The sequence below is a fragment of the Cydia fagiglandana genome, chromosome 3, assembly GCF_963556715.1.
Source record: "Cydia fagiglandana chromosome 3, ilCydFagi1.1, whole genome shotgun sequence".
Taxonomy (NCBI): domain Eukaryota; kingdom Metazoa; phylum Arthropoda; class Insecta; order Lepidoptera; family Tortricidae; genus Cydia; species Cydia fagiglandana.
The window spans coordinates 3,643,194-3,659,163 of NC_085934.1; the positions used below are offsets into that span (position 1 = coordinate 3,643,194).

Genomic DNA, 15,970 nt, shown 5'->3' on the forward strand with positions numbered 1-15,970 from the left:
CCTTTTTGTCTTTCTTCGATCTAGCATTTTCCCGGCCTAGCGCCAGGGGATCCTGGCTAAACCGGATGGTTTCCTACTCAATCATCTCCACTTTGGCCAGTCTTCGGCATCCTCTGGTGTGAGATAGTTCTCTTCCATGTCGGCTATCACGGCGTCCGGCCAGCGCTTCTTCTACCGCGGCCGCGTGATCTATGCCCTTGGATAGTGAGTTTGAGGCATCTGTTACATGTATATTACTAAGAGAAAACATGAACTTACCAAGCCACCAAGCTCCGACCCATCGCGGGTCACTGGAATCGTAGCCGGGATCGGTGAGGGGATCCACGTACACCCTGGTGCAAAGAGCCCCCAGCAGAAAGCCCAAGGCTGGTCCGATCACCCTGATGCCGATGGTGATTGCTGGTGACAAAGAAAAATTACCTACATAAATAGAGTTCTCGAACGCTGTCTTCAGAAACACATGGGAATTTTAGAGGAACATGGGAATTGTTGGGAGAAAAAACAAATGACAGATAGGCTCCTAAATCTTATCGATTGTCTTCTTCTTTGGATTTTTCCCCGGTGAATAATACGCTTATGCGTACGAATGCAGGCATGACGGCAGGAATTATGGCATTATGAATGGATAATACGAGTGGGGTGAAATTAGTCGTGAAAGTCTTTGATATTTCAAGTGTAACTAAATAAGATAGTTCCATCTCTTAAACTTCTTTGAAGAAATAATGATAAGTATGTTTTTAACGCCCAATTTAAAGCCCTATAATCTTTATCTAGTCTAACGTCTTAACTTTTGCATCATGTCAATTATGTGCCTATATATGTTTATTGTAGGTAATATCAACTTTTGTTTAAAGATTTGTTATAGATGTGAAGCAAACTTCGTAGATCTAATTTACAATAAATCCGAAAGATTTTTATAATTCCAACGATACTTATTTCTAATATTGCCTTACTACCCGATTCGAACTTTAAGATACGTCAGTTAATATATCTAGAAACGATATGGATTAGATGTGTCATAGTGTCAAAAGTGACGTTTTAGTTTGAAGAAAACCACACACACTTAACACTGACACATCTAATCCATATCGTTTCTAGATCTATTAACTGACGTATTTTATAAGGTTCGAATCGGGCCGTTAGTTGCTTTGAAGACAAACGACGATCACATGCGCTCTCACAACAGATATTGAATCAGATTACGTGATAGTGATTACCGTGACGCGTGCGCATCGGCCGCAGAACACGCGCCATCTCGAATTAATCGCGCCGCAAACATGCGACATAGAGGCCAATACAAACTTAAATTGTGACATCAAAATGTTATCTAAATGATGTCAGTCGCGTATGCATTTCGGTCGTACTTGCTCGTACTTACATGTATTGGCACAAGAGAGACCCACCGGCGACTGACATCAGTTTGATGACACAATGTAGGTACCTAAGTTCGAGTTGGCCTCCTCATAGTTGCAGGGGCAGATTTACTCACGGATAATGATTTAGAGAACATAACCAAACGGAGTGGTCATTAACAGGCGTTCCCCTCTGTCGAAAATAGGCGGCCAATGGTCAACCACATGTATACTAACTACACTCAGTCTTCGTAACTTTCTCTCAGTCTTCGAACCTTCGACAGTAACTGACGATCTTGATATCACCGAAAATAATCCGACTTCTCATATAAACATACACAATATACATATGTCTACAAATAATATTACCCATGAACTAAACCAACTAGACGTATCTAAAGGTAAAGGCCCCGACAATATCCCTCCTATATTCCTTAAAAAAGTTGCAAAATCAATAAGTGTACCGCTTACTATTTTATATAACAAATGCCTAAATGATGGAGTTTTCCCATCTATATGGAAAACGGCAAACATTGTACCAGTACATAAGGGAGGATCCAAACAATTGATCGAGAATTACAGACCGATATCTATTTTATCCACCCTGTCAAAGGTTTTCGAAAAATTAGTGCATAAAAAAATTTACCCCAATATACATAATCAACTAATTTCAAATCAGCACGGTTTCGTTCAACGTCGTTCAACAACTACGAATCTTCTTGTCTATACAACGTACTTATTCGAAAGCCTAGATAATAACATACAGGTAGACAGTGTTTACACTGACTTCAGAAAGGCCTTTGACAGGGTGGACCACCAATTGCTTCTGGAAAAGATAGCTTTTAATGGGATACGTGGAAACTTATGGCGTTGGTTCAAATCTTATATTACAAACCGCACTCAAAAAATTACTATAAAGGGATATGAGTCACATGCTACTACAATCAGCTCCGGAGTCCCACAGGGATCCATTTTAGGTCCACTGCTATTCGCAATATTCATAAACGATATAAGTTCCTGCTTTAACTATTGTAATATCCTACTCTATGCAGATGACCTCAAAATATATCATACTGTTAGCAATTACAACGACTGTGAGAAATTTCAGCAGGATTTAAACCGCTTCTCGGACTATTGTCATGCCAATAAACTTAGACTCAATATGGATAAATGTAAACTTATCAAATTTACAAAAAAAAGATTAACTTTAGATGACTCATATTACTTATGTAACACCAAACTAACCATAGCCCATTCAATAAGAGATCTTGGAATTACATTAGATTCAAAGTTACATCTTGATCAACATGTAAATAATGTAATCAGTAAAGCGTTTAAAATGTATGGGTTTGTAATGCGCTCTAGTACCGAATTTCGTCATCCGAACACATATTTGCACCTATTCAAGTCACTAATTCGCTCTCAACTAGAACACAATGTATCTGTTTGGAACCCTTATTACAATAAATATAATGAGGCCCTCGAGACCGTTCAAAAAAAAATTCTAAATACTATGTACTATCGTTGTCATCGCAGTAGATTATCTTATCCAGAGTTACTTAACAAATATTGTATGTTAGATCTTAGTTCTAGGCGCTCATTACTTGAAGCATTAGTACTATACGGCATCTGTAATAATCAGTTTGACTGTATTGCTCTCAATAACAAACTTTGCTATAGAGTACCCAGCCGCAGTAGACAGCGAGAGGCGCGCCCTCACCAGCTGTTTGTAACCGGCCGCTGCCGCACGCACGCTGGTGAGCGCGCTCCTCTGCGCAGACTTGTCAGTACATACAATAAAAAATTTAATCACATAGATATTTTTGGTTGTAGTTTAAGTGTTTATAAAAAACATATTATTGAGACTTTAACACGCCCTACAGACTAAGTAGTTCTTCTAGTTTCTCACACTGTATTTCATAATAAATGTATATTTATATAACTACCTCACCATTCTATGTTGTTGTTGACACCGGGAGTCCGGTGATTAGTTCGGCTCTGAATGAACATTACATTATCTACAGTAATAAGTGGTAAGCGGTGTGGGCCACACATATTGTAGATATTATAGCAATTATAGTTAAATAAGTATAACTTGTAGTGGTTGTTTGTTTACCTAAATAAATGAAAAAAAAAATGTATGGACTGACGTTTATCTGACATGACGTATCTATACATTTGATGTGCCCCTCCCCCGCAAAAAAACGGCAGACTATTTTGTACCGAAAATTATAGACATGGCGTCTCCGTTGGTTATATCCTATAAGGATAATGATAAAAGGTTAATTTGTATGAAAATTTCTTTACAAGCAAAAACCAAGAGGAAATATCCCTTCGGTATTTGATGTACTTCAGACTACCTATTAAAAATTATTTGGACAAGGAAACATAATCGAATACTTTATACATCGAAGTTACGTAATTACGTTGTCAAAAAAGAGGCCAATTCTTAAGCAAACGTTTTATTAAAAAATAATGTGCAAGAATTGCATGACTTTTGTATAATTTGTATATTTATAAAAGTCGAAAAAAAAAGTTTACAAACGTGTTATAAAACGAATGTTAATACAATAATCATTGATGACTTTCATACTTATGCACAAGCTTTGTCGAAGTCTCATAACTTTCAAGACCTAATAACCAAGCTCCTTATATAGCACAGGATATAACGAGGTATAAAAACTCGAATGAAGCAGGCTTTGAATTCAAGGAAGCCTTAATCGCTGATGATGTAGTAAATTTTAAATGGCAATTATGTTAAGTAACCTTTGGGGTGCTAGCGTGGTTTAATGATAGCTTTTTCTATCTTGTTTAGTGCGGGAATGCTGTAGGAATTGCAGTAAACGCCATGCTAGCATCTAGTCCAGACATATATGTGTGTAAATTTTTTGTTTAGTGCTAAATGCTAATTCACTTAGAGCTAGGTACTTAAAATGCTGTATTAAGATATGTTGTTGCTACAATTGGACCATGATGCTCCCCTCTCTCTGGGGTCATACATCAGATACATTTGTTTTCTGAAGTTTTGGTTCCCGCCAATACGTGGTATCCTAAACAGCTTAATTTTTACGTAACTCGATAATGACATCGCTATAAAATGCCGTTACAATAAAGCCCAAAGAAACAACAATGTTAAGGTTCAACAAATTATCGACTATCCCTTTGAAACGACACTATAGTATTCCGTGGACTCTATCTCTGCTTGTTGTTGCTGAGTCAGTCATCGGACCTACCTGATATGGTAATTAGAACGATGAAGTGTAGGCCCCGTTTTCTATTACTAGACTTTAATCTGTTATGTTGTTTGAATTAGTTTGTTAATGTGTTTATTTATTTATGTACTTTGTTCAAGCAACGTATAGTCTTTCTAGGATAATAATACCCAGAAGCCATGATAGATGGAGACAGACTCTGCAATTATACCATTATCAGAGCATTATCAAGATGGCAAATACGACCATGACATCCGTACAGGAAAACCAGCCGCCTATACCACGCGTTGTCTGCTAAGATATGTCTGTGTAGTAGTTTATCTAATAGGGCTAGGGCTGATAATTGGCGTGCGTTCAACCCACGGACCAATTGCCATCACGTGAGCCAGTGCACTTGTCTAGAGTGCAGTTTAAACATTGTTTTATGATGGGTTCACTGCACAAGTTTCTAATCCGCGCCTCCTTTGAGATCCTAGAGGGTTATCGCGAACTTCAAATAAAAAAAAATATCGATCTGCTGGGGAATTAGGTATCGATGGGCGGATGTGGTGGACGCTGATCTGCGTGAGCTCCGGGTTGAAAACCTGGCGAGAAACGGCACAGGACCGGGATCAGTGGCGAGCAGTCATGATGGAGGCTAAGACACACTTTGGGTCGCTGCGCCAGAGGAGTAAGTAAGTACCTAAGTCTCTGCTGGGTACATGTCACTCGAATGTCGCAAAAGTGCTAGTTCGAAATTCGAATTTTGGTGGTAACCTCCTTGTTATATAATTGCCAACTTATTAGTTTGCATGCATGCTTTGGGCGTGAGGAGCAAGCAGAACGAAATGCAAAAACATTACATCCAAGGTGAATCACAGAGTAAAGTAATGGAGTGTGTTAAAAACTTTTTACGTCAGGGACATTCACGGAAGACTGGAAACAATTTTACTTTCCTGAAACGTCATATGTATGAGAGGCGAATTGTCTTCAATTCACTGTCGGGAAATGGACTAAATTCCTCGATGCAGTGCACCGGTAATTAAATTTTATTCCGAAAAAAAAATCGCTGACAGAATCCATACTAACCACTTCCCTTAGGGAAATCTTCAAGTTTCATACTTAGATGATTCAACAGCGTTGTGAGATAAACACAGAATGCAGAATATGACACCTATGTTATAATTTTCATAAATCCATACTACAGAAACATACTTACCGAATAATTTCATTAACGTCATGATCAATGATATCCGGATTCCGTGTAGTCATTATTACCAGCGATTATCGCGAGTCGAAAACAAAATTAAACGTTACCGTAATAAGTAATAAACCGCATAAGGGTGATTGACCGGAAAACAATCAGGTACTTAGGTTCCAAATGTAATCTTTCTCAGAAATCGGCCGCTGCCAAAAAACGAGCGTTCGCGTGCTCCGGGGAAAATAAAATACACCGTCCTATCATCATGCGCTTTTGTAATAAATAATGACCTCGTCAAGATCGTTTTTCAAAAAGGGCTTGGCGCATTCCCTTTATGTGAACGATGAGCGAATCGACTAGTTTAACCAACCAGCTTACAGATCCTTACGTGACGGGAGAAAGGTCTTACACTGGTTCTCAAGACAAATCAACTAGCGAAGCCATTGGAATGCCACTCAACTCCGGCTTGCAGCAACTTTTTATGACGACCTGATACAGCCAGCGTCACAAATCCGCCGACAGTGCCCTCTTACCGCCCTCGTAATAGAGCCCTTTATGCCAAGGAATTTAGTTTCCCGCCGACTGTACCGCCATACCGGTCCAACTGCATCATTAACCGATGCTGTCTCGAATTAACGCTGGTCGATTGTCAAAATTGACGAATTACGCATTTTAAAGGTTTAATTTTTTACAGATCGGACCACCGACGGAAAATTACGACGAATGCATCGGACAGTTTATGTACTGTAGAAAGGTAGTTAAAAAGTTTAAAACACACAAACAAACCGATACGAATGTGAGCCCTGCTTTTCAGTGATAACCTTGCCCGTTCGCTGCGACAAATAAGGTCATCGCAGTGCTATTTATGATTCCATATCGATGTTACAATTAGAAAGCTGTATTATTGCTCTTCTTTCCTTATAAAAACATATAACGCATAAATGCAAAGCTGGCCGGTAGACCGGCTGCCCGGCTATTGTAGCTACGACTCAGCGTAGCTTAATTTGTGATCCAATAATTATTTTGGGTTCTCCATTCTATTCTAACTAGGTATTATACTCTAGGTACCAGTGGCGGCGCGTCAAACATATCCATAGGCAAGCCGGGGCTAATTTGGCTTACATATTTCCTTTACAACTCTGCTCAAACGTCCAAAAACAGGCAAGCCGGTGGGAATCGGCTTTTATGGACGCGCCGCCACTGCTAGGTACTTCACCTTGCAGCAGCTGGGCACCCGCAAGAGACTCGATTATATTAATAATTGTTAACCGAAAAATCACCCCGAACATATTGGACACATGAAATATTAGACTAAAAAAATTTCCCACTCCCCGCTTTCACAATGCCTCTGTGTAGGTACGGCCACCCAATATGATACGTTAATCCAATTTAAATGAGTTGTTTACCACAAAGCCTATACTAATTTAAGTAATTGGTTTTATAATAAAAGGCGCCTGAAATATATTTCGGCATAATCGGGTTAAGATTAACAGTGTATGCAATTAAATAACAATTTCTTAAAATTCATCCTTAATGTTGAATGTTGAGGTCGTTAGCCAACTGCAATTATTATTTATTGTGCGACATATATAATCGGCGGTTCACTGAACTTTGTTGTGGGCGTGACTAATCCCAAGGAAGTCAGAAACACCTGAATAAGCGCTGTGTGATATCTAAAACAATTGTGAATGTGTTTAGCTCATTTCTAAGCATACACATACACGTCTTTGCAGACGTTTACAGAAATTGTTACACCAGGTGCCTATGGACTGATCCTATGACTTGCTGAGAATGCATCCCAGAACTGAATGACCGTTGACCATCCCAGAACTGAAGGAAAGAAACAACCTCAGTAAAACTAGCCTAAGAAAAAAGGGTCAACCATATCTATTGATGAAAAATGAGAAATGTGTACCTATATTGATGTTCCAGAGATCTTTTGTCTGATGTTATAGATTTTTTACCAAATAAGTACCTACTCTTTTACCCGGACGCTTTTTTTTCTCCAGAAAAATGTCTGATATCCATCTCAACAAATGAAAATTCGGACGTTTTTCAAAACATCGATAGTTAGGTTAGGTTTTTTACTTATCCTCTTTAGATTTTATCAATTCTTGTAAACGTGAAGACCGAAAACCGGTCTCTAAACGCATATTCATAATTCACCGAATAGTGCGCACATAATGAGTAATGTTATTTTGACTTTTTGGGTTCAACACGGGTCACAACATTAGAAGTTTCGCAATCCTTACCACTTAACTACCATTATCTTCTTAATGCAAATACGACCTGAATATTTTGTATTAACATTATGCTTATAACACGTAATTATCTATTAAACTTTTTATTTGGTTGCCTTGTTGCAATGTCAAATGATTAATAACCAAAGTCCAAATTTAAAGAATAATTTGTGCAAAAATAATCAAAATCACTTGATAAGCGAATGTATGGATTCGTCATTTGTTTAATCAGCGAAATGATTGTAATCTACTCGTGTAGAAACTGACCTATGCCAACTAATGATAGTGCAACATGATAGCTGTAGGTACTCGTTGCAAAACGTGGAGCACGTAGCGGCATGCGTTGCATAGAAATATGTGATGTCATAAATATATCACGTGTTTTTTCTCGCTGTTGGACTTCAATCTGTGCACGATTCATTTGAAGTCCAACCTGCTTTGTTCAGATCTTAGAGTTAGAGCTAATGCTCTAGGTGTAGTTTGTAGAAGGAACAAAAATAACTATATCTTCGGCGAAACGAAGGTTTGATATCTTCATATCACCGACTATTATTCCTTAAGTTTTCCTTAAGCGCAAATATGTTAGATCAACAGAGAGATAATAAGAGTGAATACTTACATGCCACTGTCAGGTAGATTTTTCCTTTTTCATCAATTTGTTTTTTCATTGAGAAGAGATAAGGTAGACCGGAAAGCGTGGATGTTATAAAGATAGTTTGAGTCTTCACTCAAACTCTTATATTCTTTTTTGCTCCCAAATTAGACAAATCTTCCATTTCCCAAGTTGATCAAGGAAACGAATGTATTTTAAGCCCCCCTAACAAGCGCGGAGATGCCACGTCCTGTCACGCGTGTCCAACGCATTAAGAAATCCGGCCCACTGCCCGATATTACAGAAACCGGGAATTTGGTTAACATAACAGACTTCGCTCTTGAAATCCCGAGAGAATATTAACGTTTCCGAAGAGTAACGTTTGACAATGGAATGAACAAAGTAAAATTCTGTGAGATATATAAGGACAAATATAATTTATATTGAAATTTAAATTAATACATATAACAACCTGGATGTTTACTTGGATTTTTTTAAGTTTAAAAAGTAGTTACCGTGACCTGACAAGACAGCCAAGATTGCGTTAAGAATTATTCATTTCTACGACACTCAGCGGAGGTTACAAATATGTATATTGTAAATTACAAAACACAAACAGATAATAAATCTAACAAAATTAACATTTCAACGTCACAAAAAGATCGTTACCAAAATACGCTGACATAAATTTCGGTTCCTTTTACAAGAACTAGTGGTCCAAACGCATCGGTAACTTCAGAGCGTTACGACAAACTTAACCAATTCGTTATTCAAAATTGGAACTGTCAATTCCCTAAAGGATTCCCTACAGTTCCCGGCCATCTAGCTCTCCTAGCGAAGGCAAAGTTAACCTGGTAGTTACAACTGCGACAACAAGCTCAAATTGTCAGACGGCGGCCCAGTGGCACAGATGCGCTACTGAAATAGAGCTGCACCTTTTACTTCTTAATTTTATTGCATTTCAATTGGATGGAGCACGTGGCTTCCTACACGGCCTATTTTCTGTGATGCAATAGGTGGTTAGACTCGTGACGGGAGTTGATAATGCAGACTGGTCATGTATAGACGCTAGGGAAAATGGGAACGTAGGCATTATTGTTGTTACCGATATGATCGGAACAACACACTGTGAATTATACACAATCGTGTGATTTGCTGCTATAGTGTAACAGAACGAAATATTTATTTCAAATACAATTTCACAAAAAACAATTTTCAAATACTTCAAATTGAACTGCATACTTTTGAAAAGAGACTTTCATTCAGATTATTTTGACGTGTTTCCACTTAAATAGCTATTTTCAAATACTTCAAATTGAACTGCATACTTTTGAAAATAGACTTTCATTCAGATCATTTTGACGTGTTTCCACTTAAATAGCTATTTTTGCTATCCACTGTCCGTGTCCCAATCCCAACCAAGATTGCAAAAGCTTCTGGCCACGACGTGATCGCCTGTGGTTTACTGAATATTTTTCCTGCTCGTCTTATTAATGGAAATTCATTTGACCTGAATTCTGTGCTATTATATCGCAGATATAATAGTCCTATCGGGGACGTCCAGTATCCAATTCAGGTCAACAATCGTTACCACAAATTGATATTCGAATTAGCGATCGAGAGCAAAGTTATGCAACTGATTAAAATGTTTTTAATAATTTGTATATTTAGATATTTATTTCGTCCATTCGCCCTTTAATCGAGATTACACGTGGTTTTCATTAGGAAAAATCTGACTACTAAACATTTTCCGAATGATAAAGTTTAACAAGTATATAGCTGAACCTTGATATAGTTAGAGATCAAGTCAAGTTACTACAATTAATTAATAGCAAGTCATGGGTACTACGTAATGTCTTTTCGTCCGACATACCTCAGTGCCTCAAGACGAAAGTCTTTAATCAATGTGTGTTACCAGCGATGACTTACGGCTCCGAAACGTGGTCTTTCACTATCGGCCTCATCTCAAAATTCAAAGTCGCTCAACGAGCTATGGAGAGGGCTATGCTCGGAGTTTCTCTGCGTGATCGAATCAGAAATGAGGAGATCCGTAGACGAACTAAAGTCACCGACATAGCTCACCGGATTAGCAAGCTGAAGTGGCAATGGGCAGGCCACATTGCGCGCAGAGAAGATGGCCGATGGGGTCGAAAAGTGCTCGAGTGGAGACCACGGACTAGCAAACGCAGCGTAGGACGTCCACCCACAAGATGGACGGACGACCTTGTTAAAGCCGCCGGAAGACGCTGGATGCGGGTGGCTTCCAACCGGTACGAATGGAGGTCCAAGGGGGAGGCCTATGTTCAGCAGTGGACGTCTTATGGCTGAGATGATGATGATGATGAAGTCATGGGTGTGTTTCTGATGATAAATGAATACAGATACGGTATGTCTACTTGAATAGAAAAACAACAATTAGGTGGAAAATACGTGGCATTTGATACGTAGTTCTAAGGATCTGATTGAAAATACGATCACAAAATGGTGAAGTTGGACGTTGGACCATAAAATAATTAAAATTGTGACGCGAAAAGCAAAATTTATTCAAGAATAGAGATTGGCGCTTAAATAGGTATGTATATAGGTATGTTTTGAGACATCCGCGCAAACTAAATGTCCTAAACCATTAAATAATGAGTTGATGACTAAACAAAGCACCGTTTAATACATTCAACTGCTCCACTTAACCTATTCTGAGACAAATGGAGCAGTTGAAGCATTAACCTACTACACTCTTATGAAAGAATGCACTCAGTTATCAATGCACCGATATCCTGCGCTATCAGCTAGTAAATGGTACAAGGGCGAGTCGGACGCTCGTACAAGCACATGCATTTTGTGTTATAAATAAACCGTAGCTGGTGAAAAACGGTTATCATACAAGTTGTATGGAACTTGTACTGTTTTGAACAAATCGGTGTTATGTCTGCGGGTATGCATTATCGCCCAAGCTGAACGATAGCTTTACTACAGGGGTCCGAAATATTTTGAGAAAGAGAGCCAACCGCAGTAGAACACCAGTTAATTCTGTACAATGTTCCTTTTTTCAACAGAAAAAAAAAGATCTTAACGAAGAAACACAGACGCAAAGTAAGGGGCAAAGAGGCAGCACTCAAATAATTTGCCAAGAATCTTTGGACGTCAAACGTCTAACGGACTACAATAAAAGAAAGGCTTGACTTCATAGATATGCCTACTGAAGCAAAGTAGGCTTGACTTCATAGATATGCCTACTGAAGCAAAGTGTTTCAAATCTGACGCAACAATAAAGAAGATACTTATAATTGGGCCAAAGTTTCCTAGAGAGCACCATCTATCGTTAAATGGACCATTCGGACATTTTTGTCGAGTTATAAAATAACCAGTTTTGGTGTAAAAAAAAAGGATTGATGAGGTTTTTTTGAATCCATTGACAGAATACAACATAAAGTCACAAATATCGCACTGAGCTTCGTTTTGAAGACCCAAAAATTATTGAAGACTGCAGACATTATATTATACATCTTAGGGTGAAAGATTCTGTTTGCGCACAAACTTTCAGATTTCTATTTAGCTTGCAGACTCCTGTTCAGCATAAGTTTTGACCTCAGGAATTCGTATATAAAAAGATTAAAAAGTTGTTTCACTGCTGTATAGTGCAAGTCGTATCGTATCGGCTTACACTAGCTCGCGTGCGCCACAATTTCTGCGCAGACACAACAAATGTACAACAGCATACTAAACTAAACTTTTGGTATATCTTATTACATTGTAATAAGATCTACAAATGAATTCGTCGACTGTATTAACAAAAAGGTGTATCTTTGCAAAATATATTAGTTTTTTTGTAGCAATCCTTTATCTGATGTCTATAAGCAGTCACATTTAGGTACTCGTGTTTCCAACAAAAAATAAGAGAGACGAGTTATTAAAACAATATTCTCTAGTACCTACTATTTAAAGAGAGCATTAAACAAAAAAAAATGCATTTGAAAACAGGGACGTTTAGAAGAAACAAAAGACTTATAATACTTCTGTGATTTTATAAAAAATACTTAAGCGCAGCGGTCGGCACCAGCGGCCCGCGAGCCTCCCTGGCTTTTGTATGTTTTTTTGTATGTAATATTGACAAACGACAATGTCTGATAAAGTCATAAATATTAACAAAGTGTGGCCCGCGTCCACTTCGTTAACTGCTATGTGGCCCTTGGTTGCTAAAAGGTTGCCGACCGCTGCTTTAGCGCAACAGCTATCACCAATCTGATCTTTTCAGCAAACCTTAATAGGTTTACAGCGTCATTGTCTTGCCAGCATTGGCATTAGCAGTAGCAGTCTACGACAGTATAGATAGTTTGCAAATAAGATCCGAAACCACCTGCACTAAGATTCACCTTTTGTAAATGCACTAGTATTTTGTAACTATATTGTAGGTTTACACTCGGAATACAATAGCAACAAACCGCATTTTACGCACCGGTTAATTACCTACGCAACTCGGAGGGCGGGCGGCGTGGGCGGTGCGCGCCTGATTTATTCACCTTTATGCGATTTTCATCGGTAACAATCGATTGAAACGATCTTAATCGATTCCTGCATCGAGTGCAACGCACTGAGCTTTCGTGCGAGCGCCAATGGATCTCAATTGCAGTTAACAATTCATTATGACGCTATCTTAACGATCGCGGTGCGGGCGAATTGATTTTATTTATTGCACCAGCCGTATTATGGAAATTCGGAGGAGTCATTGGCTTACTTTAGGTATAATTATATTTCTCATGGGCATGTTCAGTTGTTTGTTTTACGACTTTTTTAAACGTCTGCTGCACGGTATAACAAGGCATTATGATTATGTTGTGTATAATTAGGTTTGAATTTTTCCTCGAACCCAGGCCACTAAGCATTTTCAACGGGCATAACATTGTTTTTTGTTTTATATTGTGTAGATATGAGTCTTTTCTTTATTTAAGATAAATTAAATACCTTAAATAATTTTATACAAGTAATATCAAAAAGACTAAGTTAAACTCTGATAAATTGAACATACACGTTTACTAGACTTTCACGTTAAATTTTTAATAGGTAAATGCATGGAAGAATGGCGGCGGGTTGTGAAGCTCGCCACCAATCACTGAAATTAGGAGGCCAAGACCAATATAGGAGCCCTTTGAAAATTTGAAAGTAATGCTGGACTTTCCCAGTTGGGAGGGCTAGTGGTATGGCTCCTCTACACGATGGGCCAAAGGGCCACTCCAAGGGACGCATTTATGCGTTAGAGAGAGCAAGTGATATTGCTATCTCATTCTACCGCATGGCTGCGTCCCTTGGAGTGGCCGGCGTTGGCCCATAATGTAGAGGAGCCAGTAAAAAGAGGTCACTATATTTCTGGATTCCAACATTTAGCCATGTCGCCATCTATCCCTTTGTCTTTAAAAAGTCACTTAAGGTATCAAAATAAACACTTACCCATGTAGAGTGGCGACTGTCGGCTGCCGACGTTGTCGTCGACATAGGGGATCCCCAACGTAGCGATGCCCGTCTGTCCCACGCCCACGACCAGCAGGCACACGAACAGCCACGGGATCACCACCGCCGTCATCGACGCGCGGTTCGCGGTACTCTGCACGTGCGCGGCGTCACACGAGCTATTGTTCGTCGTTCCGTTCGAACAGACCGGAGCTGCCCCGCCTCTGTGGGAATCTAAGTGGACATCCAACAGCTCCGTCCCGTACTTCATGTGGGGTAGCACGCAGCCGATCACCCCCACGGCCAGCACCAGCATCATGCACGCGATCCATCGCGGCCGGTGCCCTCGCCCCGCCAGATACGTCAAAAACAACGCCGTACATATCTGGCCGATCTCCGTCGCCGCCAGCAACGTCCCGGTCGTCTTCGACTCGATCTTAAAAAGTTTCTCAACTGTTGTCGTCACGCTCACGAAATACGTGAGGAACATCCCCTGCAGCACCCAACCGGACAGGAAAACCAGCATGAAGACTCGTGTGGAATGGAAGGCGGAGCGAGGGACGGCCTGCTGGGGCGGCAGTTTGCAGTCCAGGGAGCCATTGTTGTTTCCTGTCGCTAATTTTTCCTGTTCCTCTGGTGTCCCTTCGACTCCCCTCATGGCGTCCTCGGCCGGCGGGCCCGCGGGGCTCGCCTCCCCGCCCGCTGGTACTGGAGCGACCGCGTTCGCCCTGTGACAAAAGAGGCACATATCAGAACGAGCACATAAGTACTTAAGGTAGGTTAAGCGCGACACGCTTATCTCCAATTAGTTGAGCTAACTCACTTCATAATCGCAACTCAAGAGCGACTGACACAATTGAGCGGTCCGCAACCCTTAATCTACGCGATCGGCGGAGCGGAAACGGATCGCACGCGAAGTTCTACTGGTTAACGGAATACTGCAAAAACTAGGATCGTGGGTGGTGCGAGCATGCGCATAGTGAGGGCGAGGGTGGAGGCTGCGTGCGCGCGTCGGCGCGGCCGAATGCAACTGCAGAGTGCGGCTGCGAGTGCGCCCGGCGACGCCCGGCCCTACTCCCCACACGGGCGGGGTTTTTATTTGTCGTCCATACGTTTTTTGCAGGACACGTATTTACATACGATGAAAGCCGTCTGCGCGCCGCCCTCACAGAAGATTCCCTCTCGTCTCGTCTACGGAATGTCTTTGTCCCTCAGCATTAAGCCCGTATCGGTTTACAATTTACACGTAGAATTGGAAACAAGGGCGTTTTTTTGTTTGTCCGGTGCGTCACGTATCGGGTCAAGTTACGGATGTTCTCTAGCTGAATTAACTGTCACCGAATTACAATTTCATTGACGGCGAGCCATCGTAAAGCTAGCTAAGTTCGCATTTACGGCTCCTGTGGAATATTAATGTGAAACGAGTCATACAGATAACAGGACTTGCGAAACTCACCAGGGCGATGACCACCGGCGACTCCGTGTTGAGCACTGAGCCGAGTATAAGAGCTCGAACAACAGAAAAACCGATCTATATACTGTGGCGTGCGCGTTTTTTACGAGCGATACTTAATGAAGCGCAATGGTAACTGCACGCCGAGATACAAAAGTTGTGCAATGGCGGATTATCGCGCGCTATCGCTGCATTGATAACGGGACGCGGACTAGCGCGGCAGGTTGTGGCTAGCACTGCGCCTAGACATTTATCATGGATGACCTGTGCGACACGATCTCGACAAGGACACTATTCAACGGGGTTTGCCGCCACGTCGCGACATTTGACAAACGTTTATTAAACTTTCTATAGCAAAAAGAATAGCGAGTGGACGAGGAAACTCATATAGTGATCATTAAAATAAGCCGAATTGGTCTTCAGTTCTCAAAACAGATATCTTTTTGGCAAAAAATACGTTTGATATTCTGCCAAAGTCATAAAAGCGGCTTTGAAGAAA

The 15,970-nt window shown here is 40.5% G+C and overlaps 1 protein-coding gene across 1 annotated transcript in view; it reads right to left on the bottom strand.

The window, feature by feature from the left end:
- Nucleotides 1-15,246, bottom strand: part of LOC134679864 (solute carrier organic anion transporter family member 74D-like) — a 33,632-nt gene extending 18,386 nt beyond the window's left edge. The window contains exons 1-3 of the mRNA XM_063538777.1: nucleotides 14,842-15,246; nucleotides 14,019-14,746; nucleotides 259-399 (exon numbers count right to left, since the gene is read on the bottom strand). Of these exons, the coding sequence (XP_063394847.1) occupies nucleotides 259-399; nucleotides 14,019-14,746; nucleotides 14,842-14,846 (874 nt within the window). The 5' untranslated portion in view covers nucleotides 14,847-15,246. The remainder of the gene's footprint in view (nucleotides 1-258; nucleotides 400-14,018; nucleotides 14,747-14,841) is intronic.
- Nucleotides 15,247-15,970: the final 724 nt, after the last annotated feature.